At 42.9% G+C, this 15992-nt stretch overlaps 1 protein-coding gene across 1 annotated transcript in view; it reads left to right on the top strand.

The window, feature by feature from the left end:
- The window catches only part of fbn1 (fibrillin 1), a 51748-nt gene continuing 35756 nt past the window's right edge, over positions 1-15992 (top strand). Inside the window, exons 1-9 of the mRNA XM_053864795.1 lie at positions 1-283; positions 365-617; positions 2741-2823; positions 4201-4299; positions 4616-4711; positions 4899-4994; positions 11664-11861; positions 12965-13090; positions 13648-13773. Of these exons, the coding sequence (XP_053720770.1) occupies positions 424-617; positions 2741-2823; positions 4201-4299; positions 4616-4711; positions 4899-4994; positions 11664-11861; positions 12965-13090; positions 13648-13773 (1018 nt within the window). The 5' untranslated portion in view covers positions 1-283; positions 365-423. The remainder of the gene's footprint in view (positions 284-364; positions 618-2740; positions 2824-4200; positions 4300-4615; positions 4712-4898; positions 4995-11663; positions 11862-12964; positions 13091-13647; positions 13774-15992) is intronic.

Raw genomic sequence — 15992 nt, 5'->3', positions numbered from 1 at the left:
AAAAGTTGAGGAAAGCGCTGGGATGAGGAGAAGTCAGCAGTGACGGGGAGACGGAGTTGGTTTCTCATCATCTGGAATGTGTCAGGCTGAACTGCGCTAAGTCAACACACAACTGGATGCGCTCTGTCGGACTGCACACGTTGCCATGCGCGTCTATTTTTAGCGGCTTATCGGGAATTTGATACTTTTTCTCCTTCTCGTGTATTTATTCAGCCATACCTGCAAGCAACAGAGGATCACTCCTCTGTCCGGTCTCAGGCGACTCTCCTGTCCAGGAGACAAGGTCGGTCCCCGCAACAGTTGGGACACACTTTCTTTCGAACTTTGTGCCACTGTTTAAGTCAGCTTTCCCATTGTTTTGCAGCTTTGACTCCAGACTGCAGAGGCTTTTTCCTTGAAAGGGTTCGGGGTTGAGCTGTGGAGATGCCCGACCTTCTGCGCGGACGCCGGCTGCTGCGCCTGGCAGTGGCTCTGGTGGCCCTGCTGCCGCTCCTCGTCCACGGCCAGGACACCGCAGAGGTGCTGCAGGACACCGGGGACTCCGACTTGGTTAGCAAGCAGACCGACTCCAGAGCAAGTCGAGCCAAAAGAAGAGGAGGATCGGACGTTCTGCGCGGGTAACGTTACTGTCACCTTCGCTTTGGCGTTAGCAGGTGTCTAGATTGCTTTTAAATGCATTTGAATATTTACATTTCGACTTTTCAACTGACTACGATGGAGTGAAATGAATACATTTTTTCTTGGACGACGGCCATGTCGTAGCATAATACTTAGTTTTTTTTCTAAATCTATCTCTTCAAGGGAAGGACTTCAATATTTGGGCTTGTCCAAGTATGAGTGAAGAAGAGTGGTTTGTTTTGAAAGTGAGGGGTCGGATTCACGGAAAAAAATGTGGGTTAAAATGTGTTTCCTGCCATCATGAGTTGCTTTAAAAGCTGCCATGCTGTACTGACCAAACTAACCTTCAGGCCTTACCTGAGCTGCCCTTGTCACCTGCTGGTTGGTCCAGGTCTGACGCTCTGTCTCCACCCCTTCTTTTGTTAAACATAAACAGTTGGTTAAGTCTTATAAGATGTAACTTGCTCTTTTAATTTGAACCTGATGGAACCATTAAAATCTCCTGACTGGCTGTGGATTGTTCTGGGAGGAGACTGGCTAGTCAGTAACAATACAGCCCATACAGGTGGAACCTTGCAGCAAAAGCTTTAATAAACAACAATATCAGTCCTACTGAGTGCAATAAGTGAGTCTATAATACTTTTCTTACTGCTGTGTTTTCAAATAAACTTTCCATTTTGAAGCAGTGCTCATTGTACAGTACTTGATTTAAATGTTTATTTAGATATATAATACTACAAGTGACAAACCTGTTTAAAACAATACTGATAATTGTTCAGCTCATATTTTTTGGGAGGTCGTGCCCTAAAAAGGCATTTGCTCTTGCTGTCTCGTGATCATTTGATAAGCTTCTACTTCAATCTTTTCGATGCTTGTGATGCTAACCAGTCTGAATCTAAGTGGCCAAAACGTGGCTTTCATCTGAGTTTAGTGGCTGTATTAGCTGGTGTTACAGGACATACTGCAGCTTTAATAGTTGAGACCCTGATTGACGCTGTATGTGATGGGAAGCTGGAAGAAAAATGTGGTAATTAAATATTGGCAAGAATATTACATTCCTGCTGCCTTCAATAATACACGAAATGCTAACAAAGAAGCCTGTTGGTCGTGTGTGGCTGTGGCAGAGAAAGAGTGGGAACGAAAGAGAGAAATAAATTAGTTTCCTCGCCAAAAAACACCACACCCCATTTGTGGATAAATCACATCTGCAGCTGTACACAGTGGGTCACTGCTGGAGAGGTTTATTCTGTGTGTGCGCGTGCGTGTGATAAAGACAGAGAGAGTGAAAGAGGGACAGAGGCAGAAGCAAAAACAAAAGACAGGGCAGTGAAGAAAATGACAAAACAGCACATGATGGCTGTCTTACTTTCATCCCTTCAACGTGCGCAGTTTTCTGCCTGGACGCCTGGCTTCTGAGACAGGAAGGACATTGGTTGTGTGCAATGTCGAACTGACTTTCCTGTTTAAGAAAAGTCAGTGCGACATTGTCTCAGACCTACGGTTGGCTTTGCCGTTGTAGCTGGTGGATCTGTGTGGAATATCTAGAAAGATGCTGAACCACTGTTGGTGACTCTATTGTAGTTACAATTGCTTCTGTCCTGCTGGGTTGATGGTGCCGTCAGCAACCTCAAGCCCTCCCGCTGAACATGCCTGTTCAGTTGACCGCACTACCTCAACTGCTCCAACTTGGATGAGCAATTGCTCTTAACTGAGTCTCTGTGGATGACTGAGCTTCCTCTCGTCAAGCTGATACAGTTAGATAGGAAGTGTTTTGACTTAAGAAGTTCAACTTTTCAGCGTAAACCCTGGAAATCAGTGTGAACTCTGCGACTTGGTCATGTCAGTCTAGATGATCTCTGAATGAAACACTTCTATTTAAACCACAAAGTAGTTACGATCCATGTCAGTCTATAATGTTAAGAGCTACAGTGGTGAGGTGATATTAAAGTGGAGTCCAGATATAGTGGAGCATTTTTCTACAAGGCCTGATGAGAATTTAACCCATTTGGAATATCAACATGGCTCCACCACTGGTGAGAGGTTTATGATGCCAGTGTGCCATTCAGACTAAGCTCATTGTCCAGTGCTGCATATTGTAAACACTCTTGTTGTTACTGCACAGACCAAATGTCTGCGGATCAAGAAACAACGCTTACTGTTGTCCCGGCTGGAAGACGCTCACGGGAGGAAATCAGTGCATTGTTCGTGAGTACTTGCTTCTTTTAGTTATTCGGACGTAGACTCAGGCAACAGTTGATTTGTTTGGAAAACAAGTCTTATTAAACAACCTGCTAACACAAAATAAGAACTGCCTTCAGCATTTAAATAAATGAATACATTTTTATCATGTCCAATATACATCAGACAAGATTGCATAGCAGTTACACATGCAAGATGTTTTCATTCAAACTCGTGTAATAGTGAAAGAAAATATTGTTACACTTCTGAACTACTGAGTTAAGATAACATTTACTAACCTTGTTTTTCATATCTGAATCTGAAGTTGTTGAAAAAAATGAATGAAAATTAAATGTTGAACTGTGATGGTTTGAGAAATGTAATATTGAACATTAAAGTATTTAAAAAATGTATATTGTCAAAATGATTCAAGCTTACTAGAAATGGTTTACTAGATGTTGTTGCATGTTTTTTAAAGGGAAATTTTGAGTTAAAGTTAACTGTACCCATGACAGCGCTCTTCGAAAAGAAACCTGTTCAAGTCATTTTGTGCCTTAAATGTTTTTCTTTCTGTCGAGTTGAAATTCTGAAATGGAACACCTTTAATAGACTAGGATCTGAGTTGAAGTTACAAATGCCTGAACCGATGGTTAGCTCAGGTCACTTTTTGACTTCCTCGTAAATACTTATCTTGAACCGTTTTAAATATTTCTGTATGTTGTTGGCAAGTCAGTAAATTCAGAGGCTCCTCATGTCGTCTACTTTCTGGACAGTCACATGATAATACGTGTGTCTGACATGTAGTGAGTTTAAGATCTTTTCTTTTGGGATCTTTGTCTGGTTTTCCTCATATTTCTCACCTTCCCAAAGTCGACAGGAAGAGTTGTGTGACTGCTCTCTGGCATGAGGTTTGTCCCAGCTCTAATGGCATTGTTTGGCAACGGGGTTCTGGGAGAAGGGGTCAGTTCCTGGACTTTACCTGATGGGAGGCGTGGGCCGGGGATTGTGCCAACAGCAGTCTGTGGGAATGAGAAGGAGTGGGGAAAAACATTCTGCACTAAAATACTGACAAACCTTTACAGCGGCAGAGAAGAAAACAGCTCTACGCGCCTGCCAGATGCAATTCTATAACTTAACCACGATGAGAAAAGTCGACCATGTTTGGTCTGTGGTCTCTTTGAGATTGTGAAACGATATGAAGAGTTCAGTATGGGTTCAGTGTCTGACCTCAGTTGCCCTGTGAGGAAGACAAACGTGAACGTTTAAACACGCACCAGAATCATAACTTAGATTTCCTCATGTGTAAGCGAGATGAATGCTCACTCCCTCCTGCGTTATTAAGTGTTTCACCTGCCATGGAGTCTTCTTATCGTGTATGATGGAGTGCTCTGTCTCTCTGCGCAGCAATCTGTCGGAGTTCATGTGGAGATGGTTTCTGCTCCAGACCCAACATGTGTACCTGTCCCAACGGTCAGATTGCGGCCTCATGTGGATCCAAGTCAGGTTGTGTTGCAGCTCCTATGTCTTTTCTCATCAGGCATTTTCAGCGTGTGTTGAGGGCAGTATTGTCCGAGTGATGTCAGTAGTGGGGCGAGTGTTTGAAATCCAGTGACTGATGTGAATGGTGGGTTCCATTGAACAACCAAACAAGCAACAGGCAACCAATATACTGTATGTGGATAGTCAAGTAGACACAACTGAATTCAGCATTTTAGATGCATTGCATGTTTTGCTTTGTTATGTACATATGTTGGTGTCAGGATTCTATTCTACAATGCTTGTTACCATTTTCATTTTGCTTATATTGCTCTGACCACAGTCACGAATTGCAACATCCGATGTATGAACGGGGGATCATGTGCCGAGGACCACTGCCAGTGTCAGAAAGGCTATGTGGGAAATCACTGTGGCCAACGTAAGGATCACTCTCCTCATGAATTGATGCAATACTTACCTGTAATTACACTTCCCTCAAAGTAAATGTAAGGATGGAGTCCTGCATTTTGATAGTGACCGCCTCATCTTTCCAGCAACTTCATCATTAAACAGTGACACATCTTTGGCTCTCACTTTTAACTCTTGGTTTTGATCTCCTTCCCCAGCCGTGTGTGAAAATGGGTGTCAAAATGGAGGACGGTGTGTGGCTCCCAACAGATGTGTCTGCACCTACGGCTTCACCGGGGCTCAGTGTGAAAGAGGTAACCATGAGCTCAATGAGGCTGTCTTCTCAGTCCTTTCATTTCTTGCTCCCTCGGTCTCGACATCACCTTTTCTCAAGTGCCTTTTAGTCACAGTGAAAACGTGACTGGATGTTCAATTGTTTTTGTGACAGAACACATTTCCTGCTTAGTCATGCCGCTGGCTCGAGGAATGTGGTTTGTTGTGGAACATTTGTATGAGCCCCAGTCCAGAAATGACCATTTTTTTCCACATCTGCTCTCAAAAGGGGCTCTGGAGAATGTAATGTCTTTGTAAATATGGCTGTTTGTTAACTGAGGACCTCTCGGCAGCCTGTGGGTGTGAGCCGGCACAAGCTAGGCTCCAGTACACACACGAGCATGGAGAAACTGCGACAGTTGGATCGCAACCTATATGTGTGTCAGGATCGTGACCCCCAGAGTTCAAAGTGGTGACCTTGTAAAGCTAATATTTAGAGTAGCGGATGAGCTTCTAATTAGTCCTCCTCTGCAACCGAACTGGGCTTCACAAAGTCAGGACAGAATTAGGCTTTGTCGTCGGGTTTATTTGTTCAAGTTAGACGGAACAGTTTTCGCTTGAAGGATAATAGTCGGCCTTATCTGCTGCCGACACTTGCTGGCTAATGTTTTGGCTCTTGGTGTCCTCTTGGTCATGTGATGGCTCGGTCAGACTGTTGATAAACTCACAAGGATAGCTGTGTGTGTGCGGAAACAAAAGTATGGTCCTGTTGGAATTGTTGAGGCTGTTCATTCATTTGGTCTCAGCTTATTTTAAACCTTGGTTTCTATACCAAATGGCATGTTTGGGTCTGGTTTGTTAGTTTATTTGTTTACCAAGAAGCCTTTGTTTCCAGTACTTTATACAAATCTTGAGTTTTGCTCTCTGATAATCTTTTTCTGAAGTTTATTTTACATAATATCCGCAGCTTATCCTCAGATTGGACACCATGTTTATTATTATTATTATTATTAATATTATATTCTCTCCTAAACTTCCATGCATATTCATATTTTTTCATAAAACAACTGCCATTATTAAAGTTTAGATACTCCTTTCTATCATGCTTATCATGACTGCCAAAGAATCCAAGATGGAGGATTCCTAATTCTCAGTTGTTGAAATGTTACTGTCATTAACATTACAGTACATTACAGTGGATGTAAAATTGAGGGTGGGACTTTGCGCTGTGAAAAGTTTCTCCCAGAGTGGCACACCATTAATCCGAGTAAGAATAGTGTCGGCATGCACCGGTCAGTACCAGGAAGTAGCTTTGGGGGAAAAAAAGCATCAGCAAAACAAAAGGTTTGGTCTGTAACTAAAACACATGAAACATGTCCATGTGTCAATGGCTGCTGGAAGTGAGGGCCATGATCGCGAAGTGAGCAGGAGAGATCTCATCCCCAGGGTCGCAGTTTGAGAGTGTGATGTCCAGGGTGAGAAGGTTGTCGGCTGCAGTTCTGGGTGCACGTCGCAGGTCACGGAGGAATAGCATCATATAGCTAGTTTCCTTCCTCTCAGACTACACAACCTTCTGCTACTTGGGTGAGTTAAGGTGTGGCTCCCAGTCATCTCCACCATCTTCAGCTTCTGGTTGGCTGCACCATTGAGTTCACCCCTGACCAGTAGAGGCGCTTGTCTCCATGTATCTAGCTGTTTGAATCAGTAGAATTTGCGTTGTAAAATATAATAAAACCATGTCTAAACATCATAAAATAAAAAGAATATTTTCTATGAACTCCATATTATGAGATATAATTAAAGTATAAATGAAAGTATCACCATAAAATGTTCTAATTAATTTTCAAAACTGCTTCAACAGGTGCTTTCATAAACAGTTTTTACTGTTATGGGGGAGCAGCATCACTTTCTTTATCATTTTTTCTTTTCAGGAACTTCTCCATAGTTGTTAAGTCAATGCAGTGACTCACTACTGCCACCATATGTGGCTAAAGCTGAGCGTCTTGCGGCCCTCACGGCCCAAAGGTGTAAAACAAAAAAACTTTTAGCGGCCCCCTCGTCGGCGGCCGCGGCCCAACCATGGGCACGACCTATGGTCGACCCTATGGTCGAGAATCACTACTTAGAGGACACATTTGACTGGCCAACTCTTTAAGTATGAGAGATGGGACAGTGATATCTGCAACTGAGGGGTCATTTCTAAGCCTAAAAAATGCTAAGCAATCTGCCTGTGGCTGGTGGTCTGAGAATTGCGAAGGGTTATCACTTGTCTTGTACTCTGTTGTGGTAAAGAAGCCAGCTTTGTGTGTTTCTAAGAGCGGTGAAGAAAGCTTTGGACCAGGTGCTTGCTGGGCTGTGGTGTTTTTACTGGAATTCCCTTCGCATCTGTGTCCTTCAGAAACTGAACCTGAGCACAGTACATTTGTTCGCACATTCTTGAATACCCATGTAGCTCCACGCAATGGTGCTGAAATGAAGTCAATGAAATGTTGTGATGTATGGGAGAACATGAGGTTCTCCACCGACACGTGACCTGACAGCGTCAGAGCTGCACTCCAGGATGGGGACCGTTTCTGCGAAGGGAAGTGACTGCTGCAGAACAGTGTGACTTGTGAGTCACTGGCCAAAGTAATTGGTGATCTGCTGACCGGTGGCCCCGTCGCCGGCCACAGCTGACCGCTGTGGAAAGGCAGCTTGACAAATCAACGTTTTCTTTGTTGCTTACAAATGTGATTTGGGCTGGAATGTGGATTTGGTGAGATCCTGCTCCAGTGCAGATGATTGCATGCAGAGCTCTTGGCTCCTGCCGCAAACCGTCTCAGTTCTGAATCAATGACTCAAAGCTTTCGCTGTGATGGCTTTGAGATCATGTCAGGCCGTGGAGTCCGACTGGAGAGAGCAAGACTGAGCTTAAATGCTGTTACACGTGACCCAGCCACCTGACTTTAATGGTGAAATTAGGCGAGGGACTCTTGTTATCGGTTCTAGGCCAATGCAAGTCCCCAAAGAGCGATAACCTAATGTGTGTCTGCGTGTGTGTATTTGCTCTGAGGCGGGTGATAAAATCTTTGGTTTGCCCCACCTCGGGTCTCCAAACCCATTACCACACGTTGCACTCAAGTGTTTACACAGAAAGGTATACTGTATGTGATTGTGCCTCTGACCTGCAAAGGAAAAAATAAGGTTCTGAGGAAGGGTGGATTTGGCACAGATGGACTCATTTTTTCCGTGTCTTTGGCATCTATCCAGTATTTTTGTTTGACCTATTTCCTGTCAGGGTTACTTCCTGTTCACACCAAGGCGTGTTTGTAAATAAACTCACCACCTCAGAGCATTTTTCTTTCGACAGCTGAGTGGTTCGTATGTGCATATCTTCCTCCTGCAAAAGCGAGTTTCTCAATGCTTTATGTTTTCATTTATTCATCTGACTTGACTGCAAATAAGGAGTTGGATTCCATATGTGTGTGTGCTTGAGAACAATTGTGTGCGATAGCTCCCAGATGTACAGGACATGGGTGGATCCCCCAGCTGTGCTCTGTTCGTGGAGACAGTAAGATGACGAATGAAATGACACCACTTTCACCCGACAGCTGTCCGCCTCTCCCTGCTTACCTCAGCCAAATGTTTAAGTCCGTCGCTTGCATTCACCTCTTTGCATTATTGTGTATAGACAGCCGTCTCTCACCTGCACCAGCTGGAGGCGGCCATGACAATAGCTGGGCGGTGTGTGAAACTGTGTATGGAACTGAGATGGACAAGGGAGTGGCCAACATTTAACAGCTGACAGCCTCTTCTAAAAAGTGATGATCCCTTTCATATCCCATTTATTGGTCATTTTTGGTCATGGAGTAAGAGCTAATGCTAATAGTATAATGAACAAACACACATCCTATGACATACCTGTCAACTAACATCACCCAAGCTGTGGATACATAGTAATATATAGATTAAGGAACTTAACCTTAATAAACTACTACCATTAATCTGCTATATTAGATAGTTATTGATCGGAATATCAAAATAGCGTCTTCTTTACGGTCAGTGTATTCTTCCCCAGGCTGTTAAAGTTAAGGTATAGTGTTAATTCCATAGTCTCATTATTTGTTGTTTTATGTCCATTTTCAGGCCTTTAAACCTAAACTAGGTTGACGTTGATATTTAATAAGTAATTGAAGAAACATCAAGTTGCATAAGGTTTGCTAGTACCAGCTGCTGCTTAATTTTCTAGTTTTTCTTTTTCTTGAAAATGACATCTGTGTTTTACATTATCTGCTTTCTTCTGACAAATAATAAGCTAATCCCCGTCTTCTGAACTTCTGGAAGTGAAGCGGCACGATACACGTACGATACATGACCTTAAAATTGATTCCATCTTGGATGGAAAAGAGTTAGGGGGGGGAAAAAAGAGCTTCTCATGAGGGAATTGAAAGCATTCGATCTCCAGTAAAGCAAAGCAGGAGGGAGAGTGAAAGCGAGATGACCCATTTCTGTTCAAACAGTGTTGAAGCCAGAGGCAGAGACGCCGCTTCAGCTGTGCTGCACGTGACGGGCCTGGGCTGGGCCCCGGTCCACACGGGAAACACACAATGTCTCGTTTGTTTGAAAGGACGGCACACTTCAATTTCGTCTCTCCCTTTTTCTCGACGGATTTTTTTGTCGTCTGCTCTGTAATGTCGGCTTTTGGAGCCGCTCCAGATGATTATTTTTATCTGGGATGAGTTTCCTCCTGTCTTCCTCCCTGACTCTGCTGTGATTTATAAAGCAAGCTTTGGGGTTGATTTCAGCAGCTCAAGAATGAGGGAAAATCTTGCACTCACGTGTATTGGAAGCTAATGACTTTTATTTCTCGATTGCCGCAGCTGGTGTGGAAATCACCTTCTCTGCTCCAAAGACACACCCAGTGGGCCAGCCTTCTGCTGCAGTGGCTTATTTCCCCTCTTCAGTTCGATCACAATGAGCAATATACGTGGTTATTCTAGCTGAAGAAAGTAGCGACGTTATCATCCTAGTTTTTTATGATTTCATGCTCCATGAACTTAAATGTGGTTATAGTTATTGTCTTTACTCATGTAAAACTGCCATATACAGTTTATAAGTTTCCCCTGTCCAGTGTCACACACCAAAGCGCACACACACACAAGCGCACACGTGCACCTGAAAGCCAGACTGATTAAAATGCCTGGACCAGACAAGGCATTCTTTATGGGGTGTGTTACTGTCCGCTCAACAGAGCTTTCATCACGTACTGTACGATGTAAATTGTAGAGTTGAAGATGTCATCCTAAGGTACATTCTTTCTTTATTCCCCAGCCTTTCTGTCTGAGTACTTCAAAGAGATAGTCACTCCTTGAAACAGGTCCAAGATTGTGCTATAGGTTTTTTTTATACTATATGAGGTTTGTTTCTTCAGAGCAACACTGAGCTTTTGACCCATTCGGGTATGAGACCACGACAGGGCCAGAGAAGACTTTGCTTTGTGCAACTAAATTGCCACAGTACTCATCCAACATTAATATATGAAGGACAAAAAACTACTCTTCTGAAATTTTGGTGTCCATTCCTGGGTAAAATGCCGTCAGGCTTAACAAGGCGCTATTACAGGCCTGGCCAACCTGCGGCTCTTTCCCCAGTTTCATGCAGCTCTTCAGCAAATGAGCCGCCAAACTGGCTGCGATTTTGGTCAAGTTGCTGTTGGGATGATCATTTATACAGGAAATGAGGCGAAAAAGTAAGAGCTATTCTGGCGAAATGTCAAAATATTGTTGAGAGACTTTGACTTGCGTTTAACTTTGAAACATAAACAATAAACCTCGCTGCACAATGCTGATGTGAGTTGCGGTCCTAAGACTTGGACCGTCGTCAGATCCACGATCAACATGACTCAGTTCCACATTTCACTTTGTCATTACCTAAGCTAAACGTATGCCATGTGTTTCACCTGTTATTCATTGTTGATGGTGGTGAAGTCTGTTTAATTCAGTGGACTGAAGATGAGATGCTGCAGCGTTCCTCACATACACAGAACGGGGGCACGTTGTTGGTGGCATGAGCCACGTAACACTATATATAAGTAAAATAAATGGCGCGCACATTTCTATCTACGCCGCTTGATATTTCCAGGAGGATCATGGTAAAATGTATGAATTTTTAAAATACATGCACAAGAGACATACGCCGGACGTGAACCAACAAACCTTGTGACACACAGGGACGTTTGTAGGATGTGGCTCTTTTCAGCAACACAGTAAAACAACGTGGCTCTTATCCTCTGACTGGTTGGCCCCCCCTGTGCTATTAAGTACTTTATAATGATTAATATGCTGCTAATACACGTAGCAATAAGTAGTTTATCTAAGGCAATATATGTTCGCTAATCTGAAGTGTGAAAAAATATTTAAACTCCTAACCTATAATGCAATGTCTGGTGTTGAAAAAGTGTTTTTTTTTTTTAAATCAATGTTTTATTGATTAAAACTCGCATCACTCTTACCTGATGACTAAGAATGCTACACAACTACTACACTAGACAGTAATAAGACTGCAGTGAACCTCTAGAGAGGTCTTCAGTAGTTTTGTCGTGCGTGTGATTCTGTTTTTAATCCGAGAAAATCTTGAATTTATCTTACGTGAGTTACGTGATGTAATGTTGACTGTTAGAATTTTTTTTTTGTCATTTTGATGAATATATTTTTGGTTGTTGTTGCCTGCAGACTACCGTACGGGGCCTTGCTTCGCATCAGTCAACAACCAGATGTGCCAAGGTCAACTTACAGGGATTGTGTGCACCAAGACCTTGTGTTGTGCGACAGTTGGACGGGCCTGGGGACACCCGTGCGAGATGTGCCCTGCACAACCTCACCCTTGCAGGCGAGGCTTCATCCCAAACCACCGCACCGGAGCATGTCAGGGTAAGGTAGTCTCTCTCTTTTTTTTAAGGTCTGCTTTAACTTCTCCGTCTCCGTCATTTCCTCATTTCTAAGCAGCATCAACTCTCCAGAGGATTAGTTCTAATTGGGTTAAATTGGGGTGGGTGGCTGTGCCTCCCACATGTGTGTGGAATGCCCACAAACACCCGCTGTGGTCGGACTTGTCAGAGTCAGTAACACGGGTCAGTTGTGGTGCCACGTGGGAGAGCTCATTTTTAGTTAGATGGCCTTCAGCCTGCATGCCCCAGACCCAACAACAACAGAACCTCTGCAGGGGACGCTGAGCCGAGCCAGAAGAACATGGAGCACTGTAACAGCCCCCAAAAATCCAGCAAGCTTTTGCCCTAATCACCCACTTGGTAATCACGCAGAAACACGCAATCCGAATGCTTCATAAAGTTTATAAATGCAAACAGAGAAGTGACAACAGTGACTGAATGAATTCAGAGGAAGATCAGAGAATGTTTTTCCACAACTGGAACCATCTGTTTCACTGTCGATCTTCCCTTTTCTGTATTCGTCTCACTGGTTTTATCTCTTCCTTGGTTGACTTGGCTTCAATTTGTGTCCCTCTCACAGGAGACATTCCACTCCAGCTATGTTTTTTCTTTATTACCCTGTTGATCACAAGAAGTACCAGACTGTTAAGAAAATAAATCATCAAGCATCTGTTGGGGCAGATTTCTTTTGTCAGGCTATTTGCAAGTCTCGATTTTGTTATTCTTTTATTGAGCTTGTTTCTTGTTTGAAGTATTTGGTTTAATACTAATAAAGCACCAGAACATCGTTCCAGTTTTTACAAATAATTATTATCCAGAAGGATCACGTTTTTGTTCAGGATACATCAGGGACATTCATTTTAGAAATCAAGTCAAGGTCATATCATTTAAATGAGAGTTTTAGTCTGGTTTTTAGGTCTGGATTTCTTTGCTACTTGTCTTGACACATGCAGTTGCCATCTGGAAGCGTGGCAAACTTACTTGATGAGTTATGTTAGTCGCACCTAAGGTGACAGTTAGACATTCGACTTCAGTGAATATGTAGGAATGTGAGAGCCAGGTTTAATTTTGCGCTCCCTGTGGCAGATGTGGACGAGTGCCAGGCCATCCCAGGCATCTGTCAAGGAGGAATCTGCATCAACACAGTCGGGTCCTTCGAATGCAAATGCCCTGCTGGGCACAAGTTCAATGAGATCTCACAGAAATGTGAAGGTAAGAACGGCTTCAGAACAGTCAAAGTAAAAGCGCGTCTGCCTTGTGAACGTCAATGACCGAGAAGTCAAGTGTCACTCGGGTATTTAAGCCACTGAGCTCCATCACATTGTGGTTCACTGATAAGTACTGAGGCAAAATACTGTGCATTAAATCAAATCAACACCTTTCACACTTTAGTTTCAGCTTTGAAATGATGCCTTAATGTGATGTGATTACTCCTTGAAATATTGCAGAAAAAAAAAAAATCGCTCCCAAAGTAAGGTCATGACAGTTTTGGAATTTATTCATTTTGCACTGTGAAATATGTGCTTTTTGATGTCCAAAAGTCATTGATGGAAAATGTCTTGAGTGAGAAACAAGTCTGTGAGCGACAGGTACTTGCTGCTCAACACTGAAGATCCACAGTAGAAGTACAGCCTCTGAGGTCAACTAGTCTTCTGGCTCCAGCACAAGCTTTGTCACTCAAACATTTTGTTCATGATGCTGATGATAAAGTAAGTAAATGATAGATATTTTCTGAAACATGTTTCTTCCTATCCTTTTTTTCACCCTAGATATGGACGAGTGCTCAAACATTCCGGGTCTCTGTGGAGTTGGTGAGTGCTCCAACACGGCTGGCAGTTTCTTCTGCAAGTGTCCTCAGGGATATTACACGTCAGTAGACGGATCCAGATGTATAGGTGAGCAAGTTTAGATATGTCTGTATTGACTTTTGCTGATTGCTGTTCGGTCCAAAACACATGTAACAGATCAGTCAAGCATAAAGGCTGCCTCCACATTGTGTCTCCCATTTCCACTTCACTTTGGTTTCCCCTCACTCTTTCCCTGGCACTTTGAGCTCAGGAAAAATAGAATCTCTCCCAACTTTCCAGCTGGTAGAATTTAGGTCAGCAGTCACCTGTTTGTTTCTGGCTCCACAGTAATGAGTTGTAAGGAAATGATGAGAGGAGCTGAACTAGCTGCTGATGGGTGTCAGGCTCATGACTGCGCAGACGCCTTGGTTTTTGATGACAAGGTTGTAATTGGCCACTGCCATATGCAAAACGGTGACAGCAATAGGTAGATGTTTCTCAAACAGCAACTAGCCAGACTGAAAGAAGGGAAATAAAACTGTGTCAGACAACCAAAGTTACAAACCCGCATACTGAAGTGGACCTGCGTGACTGCTTTTCTTAGTGGATCCACACATGATGGACACCTCATGTTCCCCACACGGGACTCAAACCCACACTTAACACACTGATGTGTGAGTCCGAACTGTTACATTTACAAGCATATTCATACACCTACATGCAACCACATGTTGTAGACAGTCATCTGCAGCTCTAATATTTGTGGCTCTATTGTGCCGTTATTATGTTGTATTTATCGATCATAAAATAATGTGGACCTAAAGACACAATATTTATAAGCATGAAAAGATAAATAACAAACAACTGTACTAGCCCTTGCTCGTAGTTACAGTTACGTTAATGAAGTAATAAGAACCACTTTATTACAAAGTTATTCTCTGACTTAGAGAAAGATTGTTGTTATGAAGCAAGTTGAGGCAAAGAATGTTGTAGATATGTCTGGAAACTCTCCCAACTGGGGAATAAAATCATGCAAAAGAGATAGTGACAAAATTGAAACACTTATTTAAAGTAAATTAAAATGGCTTTTCTACAGGATCATTGACTGAGCACAGTTGCACGTTGGCCGAGGTTCCTTTGGTGGTGTGTCTCGGGATAATTTTCATTGAACAAAGTGTGGCTTAAAAACTCTGGATTAATAAATGAATTGTACAACTTTAAGTAAGATCAGGTTGAGAACTACTCTGTTAATCCCCAAAGGTAAATCGCTATGTGTTACTGTTGTAGATCCAAATGTGACAAAAGTAACTACAATGAAAGCATTTACAGTCCAGTATTACATAAGCAAGGGGCTCCATCTGTGCCACGCCATGAAGGGCTATTATTTACACCAACACAGTGCCGCCAGCATCATAGTCAGGTGTTGGAAAGCCTGGTGGCAGCAGGCAGGAATGAGTTGCGCTGGAGTTTTATGATGCACCCAGGAGGGATGAGTCGGACTCTAAAAATGTAATCGATAGTAATATTTCTTTAAATGGTAAAGAGTAAGTAAGTAAATGATTTCAATACACCCTCTTCAAGGTAGACTTGATCAATACAATCCATTTTTAGGGATTATAATGGATGCTCACAATTTGTGTAAATGTCGGCAGGACAGACACAGGTTTTTACAGAAAAAACCATGAGTAACTGCAACACTGGGATGGAGTCTGTTTATCTCCCACTGTGTAAAAACAGCAACTTGGGATCTGGACTACTTCACCAACTGGAATCCAATATTTGCTTTCCCATTAATGCAGACAGACAAAGAGTCACTCCAATAGCTAGATTTGGTAAACTCGGGCCTCACTGACCCATAACATATCAGCCAGGAATTTGGGTCAGTATCGTCCATTAAATTTGCATTCACTCATGCATACTCACAAACATATGCGAGCACATTCTTATAACACCACCCCCTGCCCTCCCACCCCCAAGAGGGAATGTTTGCGAGGAAGGAATTTCAGACTTTCGATCCAGAAGAAACCTCATGCCAAAATCTGTTTCCCATGCAGACCCTTAAGTAGAAACATCCACTCTGACCTGTGAGGGGCTTTGCTGATGTTTCTCCAGCCGACTTTAGGGCTGTCTGTCAAACCTCACTAAGCTGAAAGACTTGTCAGGGTTTGGGTTTGATGGCCTGGCCGTAAAATTTAACACACTTTATGTGTTCATTCATATAAGCAAGTACAGTTTTTCATAAATGAAAGGTAATGATGAAGCAAGCAGCGTTACATTTCGATCACAGTCTGGCTTCTGCTTGAACAGCTAATAACATGAAAAGCAAC

The sequence above is a fragment of the Synchiropus splendidus genome, chromosome 5 (assembly GCF_027744825.2).
Source record: "Synchiropus splendidus isolate RoL2022-P1 chromosome 5, RoL_Sspl_1.0, whole genome shotgun sequence".
In the NCBI taxonomy this organism is placed as follows: domain Eukaryota; kingdom Metazoa; phylum Chordata; class Actinopteri; order Syngnathiformes; family Callionymidae; genus Synchiropus; species Synchiropus splendidus.
The sequence above is the reverse complement of the archived record's forward strand: the minus strand, read 5'-3'. Positions and strand labels throughout refer to the sequence as shown.